This window comes from Macaca nemestrina, chromosome 5 (assembly GCF_043159975.1).
Source record: "Macaca nemestrina isolate mMacNem1 chromosome 5, mMacNem.hap1, whole genome shotgun sequence".
Taxonomy (NCBI): domain Eukaryota; kingdom Metazoa; phylum Chordata; class Mammalia; order Primates; family Cercopithecidae; genus Macaca; species Macaca nemestrina.
Window position 1 is genome coordinate 139,635,929 of NC_092129.1, and position 19,887 is coordinate 139,655,815.

At 49.3% G+C, this 19,887-nt stretch overlaps 1 protein-coding gene across 1 annotated transcript in view; it reads right to left on the reverse strand.

The window, feature by feature from the left end:
• LOC105489585 (protein phosphatase 2 regulatory subunit B'delta) overlaps nt 1–18,209 on the reverse strand; it is a 27,881-nt gene extending 9,672 nt beyond the window's left edge. The window contains exons 1-2 of the mRNA XM_011754488.3: nt 18,053–18,209; nt 12,746–12,823 (exon numbers count right to left, since the gene is read on the reverse strand). Coding sequence (XP_011752790.2) covers nt 12,746–12,823; nt 18,053–18,079 — 105 coding nt within the window. The 5' untranslated portion in view covers nt 18,080–18,209. The remainder of the gene's footprint in view (nt 1–12,745; nt 12,824–18,052) is intronic.
• Between the last annotated feature and the right edge of the window lie 1,678 nt (nt 18,210–19,887).

The window sequence follows — 19,887 nt, forward strand, 5'->3', positions numbered from 1 at the left end:
CAGGGCTGTCTGCCCACAGGTACTCCTGGACTGTCCAGGCAGCCCCCTGTTGGGAGAGGAGAGAAGCTAAGCCACAGGACAGCCCTTGCCCCCAACCAGAGACTACAATAGGACCAGGCAGAGGCCATGTCCAGCTGCGTGCCTTCACCATAGGGGGGAAAGGTGACCTCTTGGCCTAACAGAAGAACTTGAAATCCTCTGGGATGGGGGAGGAGAGGAAGACAGAAATGTTATTAACTGCATCCTCTGAATTTTTTATAAAAACAATGATATGGACTTGTCACCTATCTAGGGATGAGAGAACAGGAGAGGAGCACTGGGTCCAGCCTGTGGGTCCCGTGTGTTGGACATGGCAAGGCATCTGGAGTCTTCGGTCTCCCTTTCTACATATGGCAGATGAGTCACACCTTAGGGTGGGGGAGAGTGGTAGTAGGAGAAAAGCAGGTTGGGGGCCAGCACCTGGTGTGTATCCAGACTCTCCCCTGCTTTGGGCCTTCATTTCCCTGCCTTAAGAACAACTAGGCCGGGCGCGGTGGCTCACATCTGTAATCCCAGCATTTGAGAGGCAGAGGCGGGCGGAATACGAGGTCAGGAGTTTGAGATCAGCCTGGCCAACATGATGAAACCCTGTCTCTACTAAAGATACAAAAAATTAGCTGGGCGTGGTGGCACATGCCTGTAATCTCAGCTACTCGGGAGGCTGGGGCAGGAGAATCGCTTGAACTCAGGAGGCAGAGGATGCAGTGAGTTGAGATCACACCATTGCACCCCAGCCTGGGTGACAGGGTGAGACTCTGAATAAAAAAAAAAAAAAAAAAAAAAACCAAACCCTTATCTGTGGAGGTTGGTGCTCAATAACAGCTTGGGCCAGACTGCCTGCCTGGGTTCAATCCTCACTCTGCCACTTATTAGCTGAGTAATATCCAGAAAGCCTGTGCCTCAGTTTTCTCATCTATAAAATGGGATGACAACCGTACCTACCTTATAGCACTATAGTAAGGATAGAGATGGAACAGTTCCTGGCACTGAAGAAGCACTTTTTTTTTTTTTTTTTTTTTTTTTTTGAGACAGAGTCTGGCTCTGTTGCCCAGGCTAGAGAGTGCAATGGCACAATCTCGGCTCACTGCAACCTCTGCCTCCCGGGTTCAAGCAATTATCCTGCCTCAGCCTCTGGAGTAGCTGGGATTACAGGCGCACGCCACCACGCCTGGCTAATTTTTTTTCGTATTTTTAGTAGAGACGGAGTTTCACCATGTTAACGAGGCTGATCTCGATCTCCTGACCTCGTGATCTGCCCTCCTCGGCCTCCCAAAGTGCTGGGATTACAGGTGTGAGCCACCGTGCCCGGCCCTAAAGAAGTATTTTATAAGAGGTACCTTCTACTACCACCACTACTATTACTATTATTTCCCATACCCAGGTTTTAGGAATGCAGCCTGGACTCTCCTTCCTATGCTAGCACAACTCAAATGTTCCGTTGAGTCCATTATCCTCCTTGTTTAAAAATGGGGAACCCCGGCTGGGCACAGTGGCTCAAGCTTGCAATCCCAGCACTTTGTGAGGCTAAAGCAGGCGGATCACCTGAGGTTGGGAGTTCAAGACCAGCCTGACCAACATGCAGAAACCCCATCTCAACTAAAAATACAAAGTTAGCCGGGTGAGGTGGTGCATGCCTGTAATCCCAGCTACTCAGGAGGCTGAGGCAGGAGAATTGCTTGATCTTAGCAGTGAGCCAAGATCGCGCCATTACACTCCACCCTGGGTAACAAGAGTGAAATTCTGTCTCAAAAAAAAAAAGAAAAGAAAGAAAATGGGGGACCTAGAAAATCACTGCATCTTCCAAGACTCCGTTTAAGTCCCACCTTCTTCCAAAAAGTCTTCTCAGATCTTTCCAGCCCTTGGGTATCATCCCCTCCTTTTGATATCACTTGTCTGTTCCATTGGCTCTGTGACTGCTCACCCCCTAGTGACACATCTTAGTCTCTTCATATGTCATTCCCCTAACTAGATGGCAAGTCCTTTGAAAGCCAGGACCCTGTTTGTACACCTGTGGGTGCCCCCAGCACTGACACCTAATAGGAATTGAATGAAGGTTTGGTTGGTTGGTTGACCAGGAGCCAAAGCTTTCAGTTCCTGCCCAGGCTCCTCCCCACAGGCTCTTCCTCTCCTGCCCCAACTCAGGAATCCTCAGAACAGGGTGCTATACAGCATTAGGAGCAGAGTCTGGAGGGAGAAACATTAGTGATACTAGGGTGAGGGGCTCAGTGCCAACCTGACGACAAGACTCCATCCTTCCAGGTAAGATGCAGACACCCTGCACTTCCACAAACCTCACACTGAGGAGGCAGCTAGAGAGAGGCATTCTTCCCAGAAAGGGAAAAGGAAGGCCTCAATTTTTTCTGCTAACAAGAAGATAGCCAGGCACGGTGGCTCATGTCTGTAATCCTAGCACTTTGGGAGGCCAAGGCAGGTGGATCACTTGAGGTCAGGAGTTCAAGACCAGCCTGACCAACATGGTGAAACTCTGACTCTACTAAAAATGCAAAAAAACAATTAGCCGGGTGTGGTGGTGCACACCTGTAACCCCAGCTACTCAGGAGCCTGAGATGGGAGAATTGCTTGAACCCGGGAGGCAGAGGATGCAGTGAGCCAAAGTCACACTACTGCACTGCAGCCTGGGATTCAGAGCAAGACCCTATGTCAAAAAAAAAAAAAAAAAAAAAAAGAGGTGGCCAGACGCAGTGGCTCACACCTATAATCCCAGCACTTTGGGAGGCCAAGGTGGCTAGATCACGAGGTCAGGAGTTTGAGACCAGCCTGGCCAACATGGTGAAACCCCATCTCTACTAAAAATACAAAAATTAGCTGGGTACGGTAGCAGGCACCCGTAATCCCAGCTATTCAGGAGGCTGAGGCAGGAGAATCATTTGAACCTGGGAGGCAGAGGTTGCAGTGAGCCGAGATCACGCCACTGCACTCTACCCTGGGCGACAGAGCAAGACTCCATCTCAAAAAAAAAAGAGGTGGCAGGACTAGATCAGTGGTTTCCCAACCATTATTCCGGTAAAGGTTAGAGAGAACAGAGGGTTTTATGCCCCACCAATGGCCGGGCATGGTGGCTCATGCCTGCAATCCCAGCTCTTTGGGAGGCTGAGGCGGGCAGATCACCTGAGGTCAGGAGACCAGCCTGGCCAACATGGCAAAACCCTATCTCTACTAAAAATACAAAAAATTAGCCAGGCATGATGGTGGGGGCCTGTAATCCCAGCTACTCAGGAGGCTGAGGTGGGAGAATCACTTGAACCTGGGAGACAGAGATTGGAGTGAGCTGAGATCGCACCACTGCAGTCCAGCCTGGGCAACAGAATAAGACTCCATCTCAGAAACAAAACAAAACAAAACAAAACAAACAAAACAAAACCCACCCAATGAGCTGATATCTAAGGTCTTTTCTATACTAGTATTGCATTATTGAAGGCTGGAGTGGCTGGAGTGGCTGGAGAGCAGCTGGAGAGCAGCTGAGTGGGCTTACTCTGCCCTGCCCCCTACCCCACTGAGCTGCCCTGGTTTATGAGGACCATTGGCTCCCAAGATCCAGACACAAGAAGCATCTGAGAGACAGCTGCTCCTGCCAGCAAAGCCCCTGGCTGCCAAGCCCCGATTGAGGTAACCGCTGTCTATTCACCCTTCACTAGGAAACATGCATGTCAGAGGGAGGTGGGCGATATGTCACCTACTCATGGGCATTCAACCATTTCTCCTAGAAGCTCCAGCCTCTAACTTCTCCGTTCACCTGGGTTGGAGGTAGAAGGCAAGTGAGTCTCCTGAGAAGCTTCTGCAGCCATCAAAGCAGGGGTGGACACTGACCAAAGGCAACTTGGCCAATCTATCCTCCACTCGCTACTTTGTCCTGCCCAGTTTCACTTGTGGGACTCTTTTTTATTCTATTTTATTCTATTCTATTCTATTCTATTCTATTCTATTCTATTCTATTCTATTTTATTTTATTTTATTTTGAGAAAGGGTCTTGCTCTGTCACCCAGGCTGGAATGCAGTGGTGTGATCTCGGCTCACTGCAACCTCCGCCTCCCAGGCTCAAACAATTCACCTGCCTGGGCCTCCTGAGTAGCTGGAATTACAGGCGTGCACCACCATGCCTGGCTAATTTTTGTATTTTCAGTAGAGACAGGGTTTCACCATGTTGGCCAGGCTGGTCTCGAACTCCTGACCTCAAGTGATCTGCCTACCTCAGCCTCCCAAAGTGCTGGGATTACAGGCGTGAACCACTGTGCCTGGCCTTATTTTTTGTAGTTTTTGTAGAGACTGGGTTTCACCACGTTGCCCAGGCTGGTCTCAAACTCTGGAGCTCAAGCAATCCACCTACCTCAGCCTCCCAAAGTGCTGGGATTACAGGTGTGAGCCACCATATCTGGCCCTCACTTCTGCGACTCCATAGAGGCCATCTCTTCTGCCTGAAGTACTACTGCTTTCACTTCCAAACTCTCAACAGGATCCATACTCCAAGAAGTCTTCCTAGATTCAGGCCTCCAGCAATCAAGTGGCACTGTGAATTTCCACACCACACTCATACTCAGAAAATTCCAACTAAACGTGCCTACTCCGAACCTATCCTGGTCCAGCCTATTCTGAACACAGCTGCCATTAATAATTTAAACCCAGGCTGGGCACAGTGGCTCAAGTCTGTAATCCCCCCAAAAAAAAAATCTCAAAAAAAAAAAATTTAAACCCAAATATTCAAATATAAATAAAGAGACAGGGGCCCGGCATGGTGGCTCACGTCTGTAATCCCAGCACTTTGGGAGGCCAAGGCAGCAGATCACTTGAGGCCAGTTCAAGACCAGCCTGGCCAATATGGCGAAACCCCATCAGTACTAAAAATACAAAGGTTGGCTGGGCATGGTGGCTCACCCTTATAATCCCAGCAGTTTGGGAGGCTGAGGCGAGCGGATCACTGGAGGTCAAGAGTTGGAGACCAGCCTAGCCAACATGGTGAAACCCTGTCTCTACTAAAAGTACAAAAATTAGCCGAGCATGGTGGTGGGCGCCTGTAATCTCAGCTACTTGGGAGGTTGAGGCAGGAGAATTGCTTGAACCTGGGAGGTGGATATTGCAGTGAGCCGAGATCGCGCCATTGTACTCCAGCCTGGGCGACAAGAGCAGAACTCCATCTCAAAAAATAAAATAAAAATAAAAATAATAACGGCCGGGCATGGTGGCCCACACCTATAATCCCAGCACTTTAGGAGGCTGAGACGGGCAGATCACCTGAGATCAGGAGTTCAAGATGAGCCTGACCAACATGGAGAAACCCCATCTCTACTAAAAATACAAAATTAGCCAGACGTGGTGGTGCATGCCTGTAATACCAGCTACTCAGGAGGCTGAGGAAGGAAAATCACTTCAACCCAGGATGCGGAGGTTGCAGTGAGCTGAGGTCGCGCCATTGCATTCCAGCCTGGGCAACAACAGTGAAACTCCGTCTCAAAAAATAAATAAACAAAAATAAAATAAATAAAAATACAAAATTTAGCCGAGCATGGTGGTGGGCGCCTGTAATCCCAGCTACTCAGGAGGCTGAGACACAAAAATCACTTGAACCCAGGAGGCAGAGGTTGCAGTGAGCCGAGACACTCCAGCCTGGGCAACAAAGCAAGAGTCTGTCTCAAAAATAAATAAATAAATAAATAAATAAATAAAGAGATAGAAATATAATTTAAGCACTATAGAAAGTATTTAATATAAGAGAAAGATGAAACACACAATTAACAGAAAAACTGCAAAGATTAAATGTTATATTTCTTTTGCATAATGAATTAACTGGCCTAATAAATGAAGATCATTTTAGTTTAAAATCCCAAAAATCACAGAGGCCTTCTCTCCAGTGGTGACGTCTAGAGCTCCATCTAGTGTTGCTTAATTCTTTCCTTCCTTCAATTATTAACTGAACATCATGCTAAGCATTAAAGATTAAACGTTTATATGCAAATTCTATACCATAAAAAAAAATTTTAAAGGTGACTAAAACATGGCCCTTGCCATTAAAGAGCTCACAGTCCACTAGGCAAGACAGACACAAATGCAGCTAAGTGAACAAAGAAAATGCAAGAACAGAGAGGGCTGAGCTGCAAACTCTGCCTGGAAGAATTAGGGAAGATATCCCTGAAGAGGTGGCTTTTGATTTGGTTTTTATTATTTTTTTCTTTTTTGGCTCTTAAAAAATAAACATGAGTTTAAATGGCCAGGTACAGTGGCTCGTGCCTGTAATCCCAGCACTTTGGGAGGCCGAGGCAGGCGGATCATGAGGTCAAGTGATCGAGACTATCCTGGCCAACATGGTGAAACCTCATCTCTACTAAAAAAAAAAAAAAAAAAAATAGAAAACTTAGGAGGGCATGGTGGCGCATGCCTGTAGTCCCAGCTACTTGGGAGGCTGAGGCAGGAGAATCGCTTGAACCTGGGAGGCGGGGGTTGCAGTGAGCCAAGATCACGCCACTGCACTCCAGCCTAGGCAACAGAGTGAGACTCCATCTCAAAAAAAAAGGAAAGAATAAACATGAGTTTAATAGGCAAAAAAAGACACAGGCGAAATAAAGCAGTCCAGACCAGTGGAACTGCATCTGTGAGCATCCTGAGTCATATAAAGGGGTTGTCATATCAGAAGACAGGAAGTTGGGCAGGGCACAGTAGCTCACACCTGTAATCCCAGCACTTTCAGAGGCCAAGGCAGGAGGATTGTTTCAGTCCAGGAATTCGAGACCAGCCTTGGCAACACAGTAAGAACCTATCTCTACAAAAAATACAAAACTTAGCTGAGCACAGTGGCTCGTGCCTGCAGTCCCAGCTACTCAGGAGGCTGAGGTGAAAAGATCCCTTGAGCCCAAGAGGTTGAGGCTGCAGTGAGCCATGACTGTACCACTGTACTCCAGCCTGGGGAACACAGTGAGATCCTATCTCCAAAATAAATAAATAAATAAATAAATAAATAAAAATATGGGAAGTTCGGTGGGACACAAAGCCAGGACTAACGCTAGAAGAAGAGTGGGGCCAGCTCAGAGGGGTTGAGGGTGCCATGCTAGTGAGTTTGGATTTTAACTTGTAAGCAGTGAGATGCCAAAACAGGTTTTTAAGTAGAGGACTGATAAGACCAAGAAGGTTTTTAGAGTAACAACTCTGGCCTCAGAGAGGACAGGCTGAAGTGGGGGAAAATTTATTCCTCCCTCTGTCCCTACTCCAGACTCAGGACAGGGCTCAGCACGTACAGGAGTCTATGACACTAAATTTTTATTTTTATTTTTTTGAGATGGAGTTTTGCTCTTGTTGCCCAGGCTGGAGTGCAATGGCGTGATCTTGGCTCACCGCAACCTCCATCTCCCGGGTTCAAGCGATTCTCATGCCTCAGCCTCCCCAGTAGCTGAGATTACAGGCTGGAATTACAGGTGTGCACCACCATGCCTGGCTAATTTTTGTATTATTAGTAGAGATGGGGTTTCACCATGTTGGCCAGGCTGGTCTCGAACTCCCAACCTCAGGTGATCCACCCGCCTCAGCCTCCCAAAGTGCTGGGATTACAGGCATGAGGACATTGAATTTTTTTCTCCAAGGACAGATCAGGAAAGACCCTTACCTGCAGAGGCAGGTCAACAGTGTCTGATCTGATATCCCGAGGCTCCTTTCCATTCTAGGATTTATTTCTAGAATCTTAGAGCTAGCAGTATCACTTCATTAAAGACCACAAGAGACTCCAGAGTCACACAGACCTAGGTTGAATTCCAGCTCTGCCTTACTGCCTTACTGGCTGAATAAAGCTACTTAACATTTCCTTTTTTTTTTTTTTTTAAACAGAGTCTTGCTCTCTCCCCCAAGCTGGAGTGCAGTGGCACAATCTCAGCTCACTGCAACCTCCACCTCCCAGGTTCAAGCAATTCTCCTGCCTCAGCCTCCCGAGTAGCTGGACCACGCCTGGCTAATTTTTGTATTTTGAGTAGAGACAGCGTTTCACCATGTTGGCCAGGCTAGTCTCCAACTCCTGACCTCAGGTGATCCGTCCTCCTCGGCCTCCCAAAGTGCTGGGATTACAGGCATGAGCCACTGTGCCCAGTTAATATTTCTAAGCCTCAATTTCATCTATGAAATGGGAATAATAATAATAAAGGGATCTCAGGGGAGTATTGTGAAGGTTAAATGAGACAATGCATGCAAAGTACTTAGCACGGTGCCTGGTACATAGTATTGCACAGTATTCTGTCCCTTGCCCCCTTCCCCCACCAAATTCATGTCCACCTAGAATCTGTGAATGTGACCTTACTTGGAAACAGGGTCTTTGCAGATGTAATCAAGTTAAAATGAGATCATACTAGATTGGGGTGAAACCTAAGTCCAATATGACTGGTGTCCTTACAAGAGGAAAATTTGGACAGAGACAGAGACACATGGAGGAGAATGCTGTGTGAACACAGAGGCGAGATTAAAGTGATGCATCTACAAGGAATGCCAAAGATGGTCAAAAGCCACCGGAATCTAGGAGAGAGATGTGGAACGGATTCTTCCTTAGAACCTCTGAAGGACATGGCCCTGCCGACACTAATTTTACAACTTTTGGCCTCCAGAGCTGAGAGAGAATATATTTCTGTTTTATGAGACGGAGTTTCACTCTTTTTTTTTTTTTTTTTTTTTTTTTTTTTTTTTTTTTTTTTTTTTTTGAGACGGAGTCTCGCTGTGTCTCCCAGGCTGGAGTGCAGTGGCGTGATCTCGGCTCACTGCAAGCTCCGCCTCCCGGGTTCACGCCATTCTCCCGCCTCAGCCTCCCAAGTAGCTGAGATTACAGGCGCCCGCCACCACGCCCGGCTAGTTTTTTGTATTTTTAGTAGAGACGGGGTTTCACCATGTTAGCCAGGATAGTCTCGATCTCCTGACCTCGTGATCCACCCGCCTCGGCCTCCCAAAGTGCTGGGATTACAGGCTTGAGCCACCGCGCCCGGCCTAGAGACGGAGTTTCACTCTTGTCGCCAAGGCTGGAGTGCAATGGCACGATCTCCATTCACTGCAGCCTCTGCCTCCTGGGTTCAAGCAATTCTCCAGCCTCAGCTTCCCCAGTAGTTGGGATAACAGGTGTGCCACCATCACGCCCAGCTAATTTTTTTTTTTTTTTTTTTGAGACGGAGTTTTGTTCTTGTTGCCCACTCTGGAGTGCAATGGTGCGACATCGGCTTACTGCATCCTCTGGCTCCTGGGTTCAAGTGATTCTCCTGCCTCAGCCTCTTGAGTAGCTGAGATTACTATGTTGGTCAGGCTGGTCTCGAACTCCTGACCTCAGGTGATCCACCCGCCTCAGCCTCCTAAAGTGCTGGGATGACAGGCATGAGCCACCATGCCCAGTCCAATTTTTGTATTTTTAGTAGAGACAGGGTTTTACCATGTTGGCCAGGCTGCTCTCGAACTCCTGACCTCAGGTGATCCACCCGCCTCAGCCTCCCAAAGTGCTGGGATTACAGGTGTGAGCCATTGGACCTGGCCTATTTCTATTGTTTTAAGCCACCCAATTTGTAGTAATTTGTTTTGTTTTGTTTTGTTTTCTTGAGACAGGGTCTCATTCTGTCACCCAGGCTGGAGTGCAGGGTGCTACGATCATTGCCCACTGCAGCCTTGAACTCCTGGACTCAAGCGATCCTCCACCTCAGCCTCCTGTGTGGCTGGAAGTACAAGTGCACATACCCCCATACCCGGCTAATTTTTTATTTTTTATTTTTTTGTAGAGACAAGGTCTCTGTATGTTGCCTAGGCTGGTGTCAAACTGCTGCCCTCAAGCAATTCTCCCACCTCAGCTTCCCAAAGCATTAGGATTACAGGTGTGAGCCAGTGTGCCTGGCTTATTTGTAGTAGTTTATTATGGCTGCCCTAGGAAACTAACACAAAGTAACTGCTCTATAAAATACACATTAACTGCTATAACTATTAGATCAATTAGAAAGGCTCTGGCAAATGCCTGACAGAGCAAAACTAGCTAGAAGAACCCAAACTTTCAGACAAGAAAAGGGCAAGGGAAAGACTGTGCCAAACAGCTTTTGAAGACCACAGCCTCACATCCTAGCTCGAACTTTTCCAGCATACCCCTGCCATCCCAGACATGAGTACATGTCTAGAAAATCATGGATAATTCTTGCTGCCATCTCATATCTGTGAACCCTGAGCAGCGTTTCATCAAACAGCCCAAGGTGAACTCAACACCCTCCTTTCCCAGATTGCTTGAAATAGACCCATTGTCTTGGGCATATTTGTTTAAAAGGCAGTGAATAAATCATAGCAGCTGATCTCAGCATACTCCTTAACCTGTTCAGGCTTCATTTTCCCATCTATGAACTGATAATGTCAGACCCTAAGGTCCTTTCCAGCTCTAATTTGAAATTGGTGCATCTGTTCATTCACTCGTTCACTCATTCACTCACTAATGCATTCAAATGCTAGGTGCTTCTGCTGTGTCAGGCCCTTCAGGGGTGAATGAGAGCCTCATGGAGCTCCTGTGCTAGCTAACACAAGAGACAGCTGATAAAACAATGAATTCACAAGGAATTACTTCATTACAGTCGTGTTTAGGTGCTACCGGCGCTACCAGGCACTGAGGGCCAAAAGAGTAACTAACAGGAGCCCTCGCAAGGGATAGGGGTGGGTGGTCAAAAAAGGCTGCTTTAAGGAAACAACATCCCATCTAAGAACTAAAGAAGTAGGAGCTAGTTAGGCAAAAGGTGGGAACTCCCCATTAAATTGTCCTTCTTCTCCCAGGATTTTCATGACTTAGAAAATCCTGTTTCTTGCTGCTCTCAATGTCAAGTTACCAGCTTCCAACCACCTTCCCTGTGGGTCCCACAAATGTCATCATTCCTGAAAGGGATATTGAGCCCAGAATGTGTCTTCCCAGAAGCATTTACTATGAACCAATTGCACAAGTACACAGAGATAGGAAAGAAGCAATGCAGAATAACATAGCTCCTTCCCTTGGAGTTCACAGTCTGAGAGACACAGATGGGAACAAATGGTCACAGAGCTGAGTGATAAGGATTATTATTATTATTTTTATTTTATTTTTTTTTTTTGAGATGGAGTCTCGCTCTGTCGCCCAGGCTGGAGTGCAGTGGCGGGATCTCAGCTCACTGCAAGCTCCGCCTCCTGGGTTCACACCATTCTCCTGCCTCAGCCTCCCGAGTAGCTGGGACTACAGGCGCCTGCCACCTCGCCCGGCTAGTTTTTTGTATTTTTAGTAGAGATGGGGTTTCACCATGTTAGCCAGGATGGTCTCGATCTCCTGACCTTGTGATCCGCCCGTCTCGGCCTCCCAAAGTGCTGGGATTACAGGCTTGAGCCACCGCGCCCGGCCAGTGATAAGGATTATTAAAGAGACATTTAGAATACTGCAGAAGGGCCGGGCACAATGGCTCACACCTGTAATCCCAGTACTTTGGGAGGCTGAGGCAGGTGGATCACCTGAGGTCAGGAGTTCAAGACCAGCCTGGCCAACATGGTGAAACCCCGTCTCTACTAAAAATATAAAAAATTAGCCAGGCATTGTGGCACATGACTGTAATCCCAGCTACTCAGGAGGCTGAGGCAGGAGAATTGCTTGAACCTGGGAGGTGGAGGTTGCAACGAGCCGAGATCGTACCATTGCACTCCAGCCTGGGCAACAAGAGAGAGACTCCATCTCAAAAAAAAAAAAAAAAGTAGAATACTACATAAGTGCAGAAGAAAGAATAATTCCTCTTCTGTGGTCCTCAACTTCCATGTCTATAAAATGGGGAAAACCTACTCTGCTTCTGATTACTTAAATGAGGCCTAAAATGAGGTGTGAAAACTGCTTGTGCCTCTCTAGAGGTGACCTATCAGCAGAAGTACTGAGAAACATCTAAACGCATAGTTAACCCCAAACATATGCTCATCAATCTCTTCTCCCAAAAAACCGTAAGACCTGTCCATAACTAGAGAGCTGTGTTTCCAGTTCTCCTCCATCCCTCTGAACAGTTTAGAGCAGGAGGGAGAAAGCAGAGAAAGCATCGATCACCAGTTTCCAGGTAGGATGTGGTGGATGCTCGCTGTATATGTTCACAAGATCATTCACCATCCAAAGCATCCCATTGTGCACGCTCGCAAACTTTCATGGATATACTGTATACTTCCTTAAGTCTCTCTCTCTTCTGGTGCTCTCTTGGCTTGCTGTTTATTGCTTTATAGCCCGAGATTGCTAAGCTGCGCTGACCTCTGCTCAGGACTGTCTTTTAGTCATGCTCACATTCAATTGTGACCAAGGGCAGTGGGCCCAGCTGGGCCCAACTCAGGGACACCAGCCCCTCCCAATCTCCTGCCCCACCCAGAGTCATGCTGAAGTCACTTGTTACCCCATCAAGTGTCTGTGGACTTTTCCCCTTCTGCCCAGGATTCCAGAACCTCCAGCTTTTTGCCCCAAGAAAAAGGCATTCTCAACATTCCAAGTTGGTAAGCAGAGAAACAACTTTCATAGGAATCTCTGGGGAGTCTGAAGAACTAGAGAATGTATTTGGTCTATACCAACCAAAGGGAAATCCTGCCTGAGCGCAGTCTGGATGGGCTGTCCAGGTTCCTCCCAGGATATGGAAGCCTTCCCTTCCACCTCACCCCCTGGGATCCCCTACCCCACTAGCCATCATGGAGTTGCGGGTGGCACCTACATCATATCTAAGGCTACGCCTACATTCATTACCTCCTCAGTGTTCTCGCCTCCACCATCCTTGCCCGAGCTGGTAGGCTTGGCTGTGCACTTGGCAACCTTGGGGGGCTCCTGAAAGGAGAAGATGAAGGTAGAGTTAGCAGATGCCAGGGAAAGGGAGAGGTCTTATCTGGCTCCCTTAGATCTTTGTTGCAAATATCCTCTGTCCAGGTTCAATTAGAACCTACCTTGTGCCAAGCTGGGGTAGGTGGAGGGATCTACACAGAAGGAGATTCAGCCCCTCCAAGAGTTTAAAATCTGGTTAGGAAGTTACCCCAAACACACACTAATTCAGCATGAGAGTGCTCCTTCATCTTTCACCTCATTAGGCTGGTGCAGAGGTTGGGTCTGGGAGGGCCTTTGCTCAGGTCAGAACCAGAGTGAGGAGCCTTAAGGAAAAAGCATCAGGGAACAGTTGCTCACTGGCTTCTGGCTAACATGGTCAAAGGGGTGCCGGAGGCTTTCATGCTGGAGTGCAGGGAGTCACCACTCTCCCCTCACAGCTACCTGGAAAGACTGGGAGGCAATTTTTGGATGTCACAGATAGCGCACAGACAACAGGGTGCTACTCGGCATTTAATCAGTAAGGTCCAGGAATGCTAACAGGTACAGAACTGTCCCACCCAAAATGCCAAGAGCACCTCAGTTGACAAGCACTGAGACAGGGATGGGGGTAAAACCTGAACTGTTACAAAGAGTGAGCACTAGTCTGAAGTCTCCTTCGGGAACCTGGCAGCTGGCTCAGAGCCCTGGCCTGCCCAGCATCTCTTCCTATGCTTCGAGCCAAAAAAAGCAACTGCACAGGGACAGGATGGGGAAAATGTGAAAAAGACTTGGGGATTTAGGTCTGGCTGCAAGCTCAACACAAATCATCCATGTGCAGCTCACGTGACCTTCCATCCTGTTAACAGACCTGTGCAAACTGCTTGGCACTGACAGGGCTATCCTGGAGGATCTGGTTCAGTCATGAGCATCAGGCTTGGGAGGGGCCATGACAAATCCTAGTTTTTCTTAGAGGGAAATGCAACCCATACTGGGAGTGGATTCAAAGGCATGTCCCAAGACCAACAGCTGCAGGAACTGGGATAGTTAACAATGGAAGGGAGGAGTCATGAGGGATGGAGAAGCAAGATGGATCTTAAACAAATGAAGGGCTGCCTTGGATGCAACTTGTCCATATGGACCAGAGGCATGAGAGCAAAGGGCTGAAGTTGCAAGTCGGGCTGAAGCTCCAAACAAGAATTTTATCATGGAGCAATGGCACTAAAACTGGCCACCTAGTGAAGCCAAAAGCTCCCTAACCCCTGAGAACATTCAAGCAGGGGCTGGGTGACCTCCTGTAAGGCATGTTGCAAAAGAAATTCAAGCCTTTAATGAGGACTGGAGGATCTTGGAAATTACTTCCAGCTCTGAGATTGTGCAATTCAATAGCAGCCAAGCCCCTTCAGTGAGAAGTGTTAAATCAAGTTATTGTGACTATGGGGGCAAAAGGATTTCAGGGAGAAGAGAGCTCTGTGTGGGCTGGAGTAGGGGGAAGGCTTCTTGGAGGCGGGGAGGAAGAAAGGTGTGGTGTAGAGCAGCTCGATGCAGTAGGGGGAAGGGGTTCCTTCTCTGGGCTGAGCACGCTCCTGCTGTATACTAACCCTGCTGGCCACACTGACCCTTGACAGTGGCTGAGAGCATGGGGTGGAGAGAAATAGGCTGGGGGCAGGGTGCAGGCAGGACACAACATTGAGGTGTCTGCACACACCCCAGACATGAACCCCTTGGACAAAGCTGACCCATCTTCATACATCTCTGATCTCTCTATTAGATCATAAGCTGCTTATTCTTTTGTGTACCCCTCCACCCACCCTACAGCACTCAGCATGATGCCTCAGACATATCTTTCAAAGAATGCGCCTAAGAGAGATCCAGCTGCCTTAGTGTGTGGATGTGAGTGGGCGTGGAGAAACCAGGCCCACCACCCTTGCTCCCTGGCTCCTGCAGAACAGGTGCAGCACACATACTTCAGCCCAGCTCAGCCATCAAGTGCTGTGTAGAACAGAGGTTAAAAGAACATGTTTGGGCCGGGCACAGTGGCTCACGCCTGTAATCCCAGCACTTTGACAGGCCGAGGTGGGTGGATCACGAGGTCAGGAGTTCAAGACCACCCTGGCCAAGATAGCGAAACCCCGTCTCTACTAAAAATACAAAAAAAAATTAGCCAGGCATGGTGGCAGGTGCCTGTAATCTCAGCTGCTTGGGAGGCTGAGGCAGAGAATTGCTTGAACCCAGGAGGCGGAGGCTGCAGTGAGCCGAGACTGCGCCACTGCACTCCAGCCTGGGCAACAGAGTGAGACTCTGTCTCAAAAAAAAAAAACACGAACATGTTTGGACCCAGCCCTGTGTTTTGGGCCCAACTCTTACTAGCTATATAATCATAGACAAGTTAACTAGACTCTCTAAGCCTCATCTCAGAGAGAGTTTCCTCATCTATTAGATGATGACAATATTAGTACCCTCTTCCCTCAGCACAGTGTTAAGGCAGATGAAAACCGTAGTGCTGGTCAATGTTATTACTATTACTATTAACAAGAAAAAAGTCGGAGGGGGCAGGGGCACCCTACTCAGGAAAATAAAAGAGGTAAGTCCCAGAGGAGAACATGAAGGAAGAGGAGAGAGGCGAATCCCTCCAAGAGATTATCTTAGCACCTATCCACTAAGCACCTACTTAATGTGTGAAAAGGAGTTGCCAAACAAAATGAAACTTAGTTATTATCTCAAGGAGGAAGAAAAGGCTTGTCCACAATTAATTCCCATCCAAGGCCAAACACAAAAGGACCGTAAGTGGCCTACTAAGTGCTCTGCAAATCCAGAAAAGAAAGGAGAGTTCACTCCTGACTGAGGGCTCAGAAACGCTTTAGAGAGGAAACTGTGAAAGATGGCCAGGAGAGAGGAGACAGGTCACAGAAGAGCATTAAAGATCCTCCACCCACAGGCATCCAGGCAAACCTCAGTCACACTGTCAACCCCCCTCAGAGCCTGCCAACCCCCCTCAGAGCCTGCCAACCATTGAAGAAGGCCAAATGCAGCTGAAAATCAAGAGCAGAAAAACCTTATAGGGAGGTGAGAGTTATGCCTGGCTCCACGCACCCCAATCCTTCCAACACCTTTTCCCAACCAAACGCTTACACCCATGGTCCTAGCAAGTCTCACTGGGAATTTGTCGTCTTCTTCATAGACTAGTAGGCTATTGCTTTCTGGGGATGGGACAGTATCTAGTCCAACAGATTAAAAATTACAAATGGGTGGGGACCTCACCAGCTTTCCCCGAATTCCATTTCCCTTAGCCCCTGGTGTGGTTGATTTCTGTGTGCATTGTCTACAACTGAGCTACCCAAACCACCTCCACATGCCCACTCCCCAAGGACAGGGCCTGGGTGGGGCACACAACCCTGTCCAGCTCACTACCCCCAGAAGGCTCACCATGTAGTACACCATCACCAACCCTGTACGTAGAACCTCAGGCCCTCAAAGGTTAAGGGACAACCCAGAATCAGAGCTGCCTGGCAAATACAGAACAACCCCAGGAGAAAAAGTATGATTGAAAAGGTCAGAGATGGCAGCCCAGTAACCCAGCCAATCAGAGGGCAAATGAAAGCAATATACCTCTGGGGTCATCAAGCAGGTGGCCAGAACACCAGGCCAGAGCCAGCCCCCACCAAAAAGGGCCAGCCCCAGGAGAGGAGAAGCTGGGGGAGGCTGGAACTGGTATCCTAGCATCCTTTGTGTGAGTCTGTACCTCAAAGGAACCACACCTCTGAGTCAGACCTCAGCAACAGCAGGAAACAGAGGGTAGAAAAAGGCACGGATGAGGAACAGAGGAAGGCGGTACCAAGGTAGAAGAAGAAGGTGAAAGAAAGCAACATTTAAGAACTGGCCTGTGGGTTCACACCTGTAATCCCAGCACTTTGGCAGGCCAAGGCGGGCAGATCCCCTGAGGTCAGGAGTTCAAGACCAGCCTGACCAACATGGAGAAGCCCCATCTCTACTAAAAATACAAAATTAGCTGGGTGTGGTGGTGCATGCCTGTAATTCCAGCTACTTGGGAGGCTGAGGCAGGAGAATCCCTTGAAGCTGGGAGGCAGAGGTTGTGGTGAGCCGAGAGCGCACCATTGCACTCCAGCCTGGGCAACAAAAGCGAAATTCCATCTCAAAAAAAAAAGAAAGAAAGAAAGAAAGAAAGAAATGGCCTGTATCAGGACATCATGACAAAGACATAGGTGTTCAGGGGTGGCTGGCCTGCAGGCTAAGAAGAAACAATAATCTGACAGTGAGCGCAAATTCCCAATTTGAAGACGGTGTAGCTCAGGAAAGGCAGAAATTCAGCACCGGTGCAAAAAGAAAAAAAAAAAAAAAAAAAGGAAAAATGCAAAGGTTATCCTAGGATTAGGAATAAGGATGTGGAGCCTTCTCAGATTTGGAAAGGTGACTGGTTTAGGATGCACCTGGGAGCCAGTTAGGAGGGCTTTGATACAAAAGAGGCCTTTAAGTCAGGAGACCTGATATTGCAGCTGGGCCTCCAGAAGTCTGTGTGACCTTGGACAAGTCCCTTGCCCTGTCGGGGCCTCAGTCTCCTCATCTGTACCATTAGGGATTGCACTGCATGCGCTCAGAGGTCCCTTACAGCACCGTCGTTGTAAGGTTCCATCAACAGAAGGGCTCAGTCCTGCTTACAAGTTTGTGTGTGAAGGAAGAACTAGAGGGAGGGGCCTAGGCCAGATTTGGGTGGAGGAGAGAGAAAGCAGCGCTGTTCTAGGTCAGGGGCTTGGCATGGAAAGAGAAGGGGCCGTAGGGGACTGTGGGGCGGCTGTCCCAGGCGGGTAGGAAGAGGAAAGGGGCTGCTCAGGGCGGGGGGAGGGGGCAATTCTGGAGGAACGTGCAGTTTCAGATGAGGGGCTGCCCAAACCGATGGGACATCGGGGCCAGGGGTGATGGGGGGACAGAAAAAGCAGGACAGTGACCTGGGAATGGGGCAGATCTGGAAGAAGGAGGTTACCCTGGGCCGGGGGTAAGAGAAGGGAAGAAGGGAGGGAGGTGTATGTGGGGGGAGTCTCTCCGGGCAAGGTGGGGGAGCTGTCCTAGCTGCGGCACAAGCTGGGGGTGCTGCCAGTCGCGGGGGCGTAGGGCTGGCCCCAGGAGTCCTGCGGGGGCCGGACGGGAGGGTCAGTCTGGGGCTGTCCCGGGCCTGGCTCCGGCCCCTCCCAGAGCTCCGCGCAGGCTCCAAGGCGGCGGTGCGGGAAAAAGGGCCACGCTCACCTTCTCCTTTTTCAGTTTATAGGGCATCTCGGCCCGTCCGGACCCGGCCCGTCTCCTGCGGCCCCGCTCCGGCTCCGGCTTTGCTCGGCCGCACTCGGCCCGCTCGGCGTCTCTTCGCCACCGCCTGCGCGCAGCGCCCGGGTCGAGCGGTGCCTGCGCCTCCAATTGGCCCGAACTCCTACAAAACTGCCTGACAACCAGGCGCCGCCTCCTCGGATTGGTCATTGGAGCCAAGCTGCTTCCTTTTTTTCTTATTGGAAAGAAATAGTACAAACCGCCAGGGTTCGGCTTCCAGAATTGGCTGAAGTGGGTGGTCCCGCCCTAAAGTGGGTCGAGCTTAGCGAAGGAGGCGGGGATAAGGGAAACCCAAGCTTGGCTAGGACTGCTGCACTCCAGCGTCTGCTGTGCGTCGGCCTCGGCCATTCTTCGCGGCGCTTGGAGCCCTGCTCTTTCCTTCTAAAGGGGCTCTCACACTTTGCCTACTATGCTACCCTGTATAGTCGGAATTGGAGGAAGGAAGCCCTAATACGGAGGGCACCTTTCTTCACTGGGGTAAAGTAACGCTAATTGCGGATGCAAAATTGATGGAGGGAGCTCCCAAGGACCTTCCAAGACACCCGCCTCCCTAGACAGGAGTTGCAGAGGAGCAAAGGGGAAGCCTGGCAGGGCTAGGACCTGGTCGAAATGAGATGAGAATCCTTGGCTTGGTGTAACTTTAGGAAGAGGGTCCCCGTTCCTACTGCAAGTGTACTGGGATTGGGGAACAACTAGATTTCAGCAGTTGGGAACACAGTGGAAAAGCAACTTCATTGTTGAGTGTCTCAGGAAATCCATCCCTTACTTGCCACCCTGCTCAAGTCAATGTTCTAATGGATAAGACTCAGTTCATGCCCACAAAGAGTTCGCAGTCTGGTGGATCACAGACGTGTATAAACAAAGGATTAAGAGAGAATGTAAGCCAGGCAGGCACGGTGTCTCACGCCTGTAATCCCAACACTTTGGGAGGCTGAGGCAGGTGGATCACCTGAGGTCAGAGGTTCGAGACCAGCCTGGCCAACATGGCGAAACCCCGTCTCTATTAAAAATACAAAAATTAGCTGGGTGTGGTGGTGCACGCCTGTAATCCCAGCTACTTGGGAGGCTGAGGCAGGAGAATCACTTGAACCCGGGAGACAGAGGTTGCAGTGAGCCGAGATCACAACACTGCACTCCAGCCTGGGCGACAGAGCAAGACTGTCTCAAAACAACAACAATGACGACAAAAAGAATAAGCCTGTGGCCAAGTGCGGTGACTCACACCTGTAATCCCAGCACTTTGGGAGGCCGAGGTGGGCAGATCACGAGGTCAGGAGTTTGAGACCAGCCTGACCAACATAGTGAAACCCCATTTCTAGTAAAAATACAAAAATTAGGCAGGATGCGGTGGCTCACGCCTGTAATCCCAGCACGTTGGGAGGCCAAGGTGGGCAGATCACGAGGTCAAGAAATCGAGGCCATCCCAGCCAACATGGTGAAACCTCGTCTCTATGAAAAATACAAAAATTAGCTGGGCATGGTGGTGCACGTGGTGCGCGCCTGTAGTCCCAGCTACTCGGGAGGCTGAGGCAGGAGAATCGCTTGAACCCGGTGAGTGGAGGTTGCAGTGAGCCAAGATCGTGCCGCTGCACTCCATCCTGACGACAGAACGAGACTCCATCTCCAAAAAAAAAGAGAAGAATAAACCTGTGATGCAAAGGCATAAGAATGATACAATGGGCCAGGCGCGGTGGCTCACGGCTGTAATCCAAGCACTTTGGGAGGCCGAGACGGGCGGATCACGAGGTCAGGAGATCGAG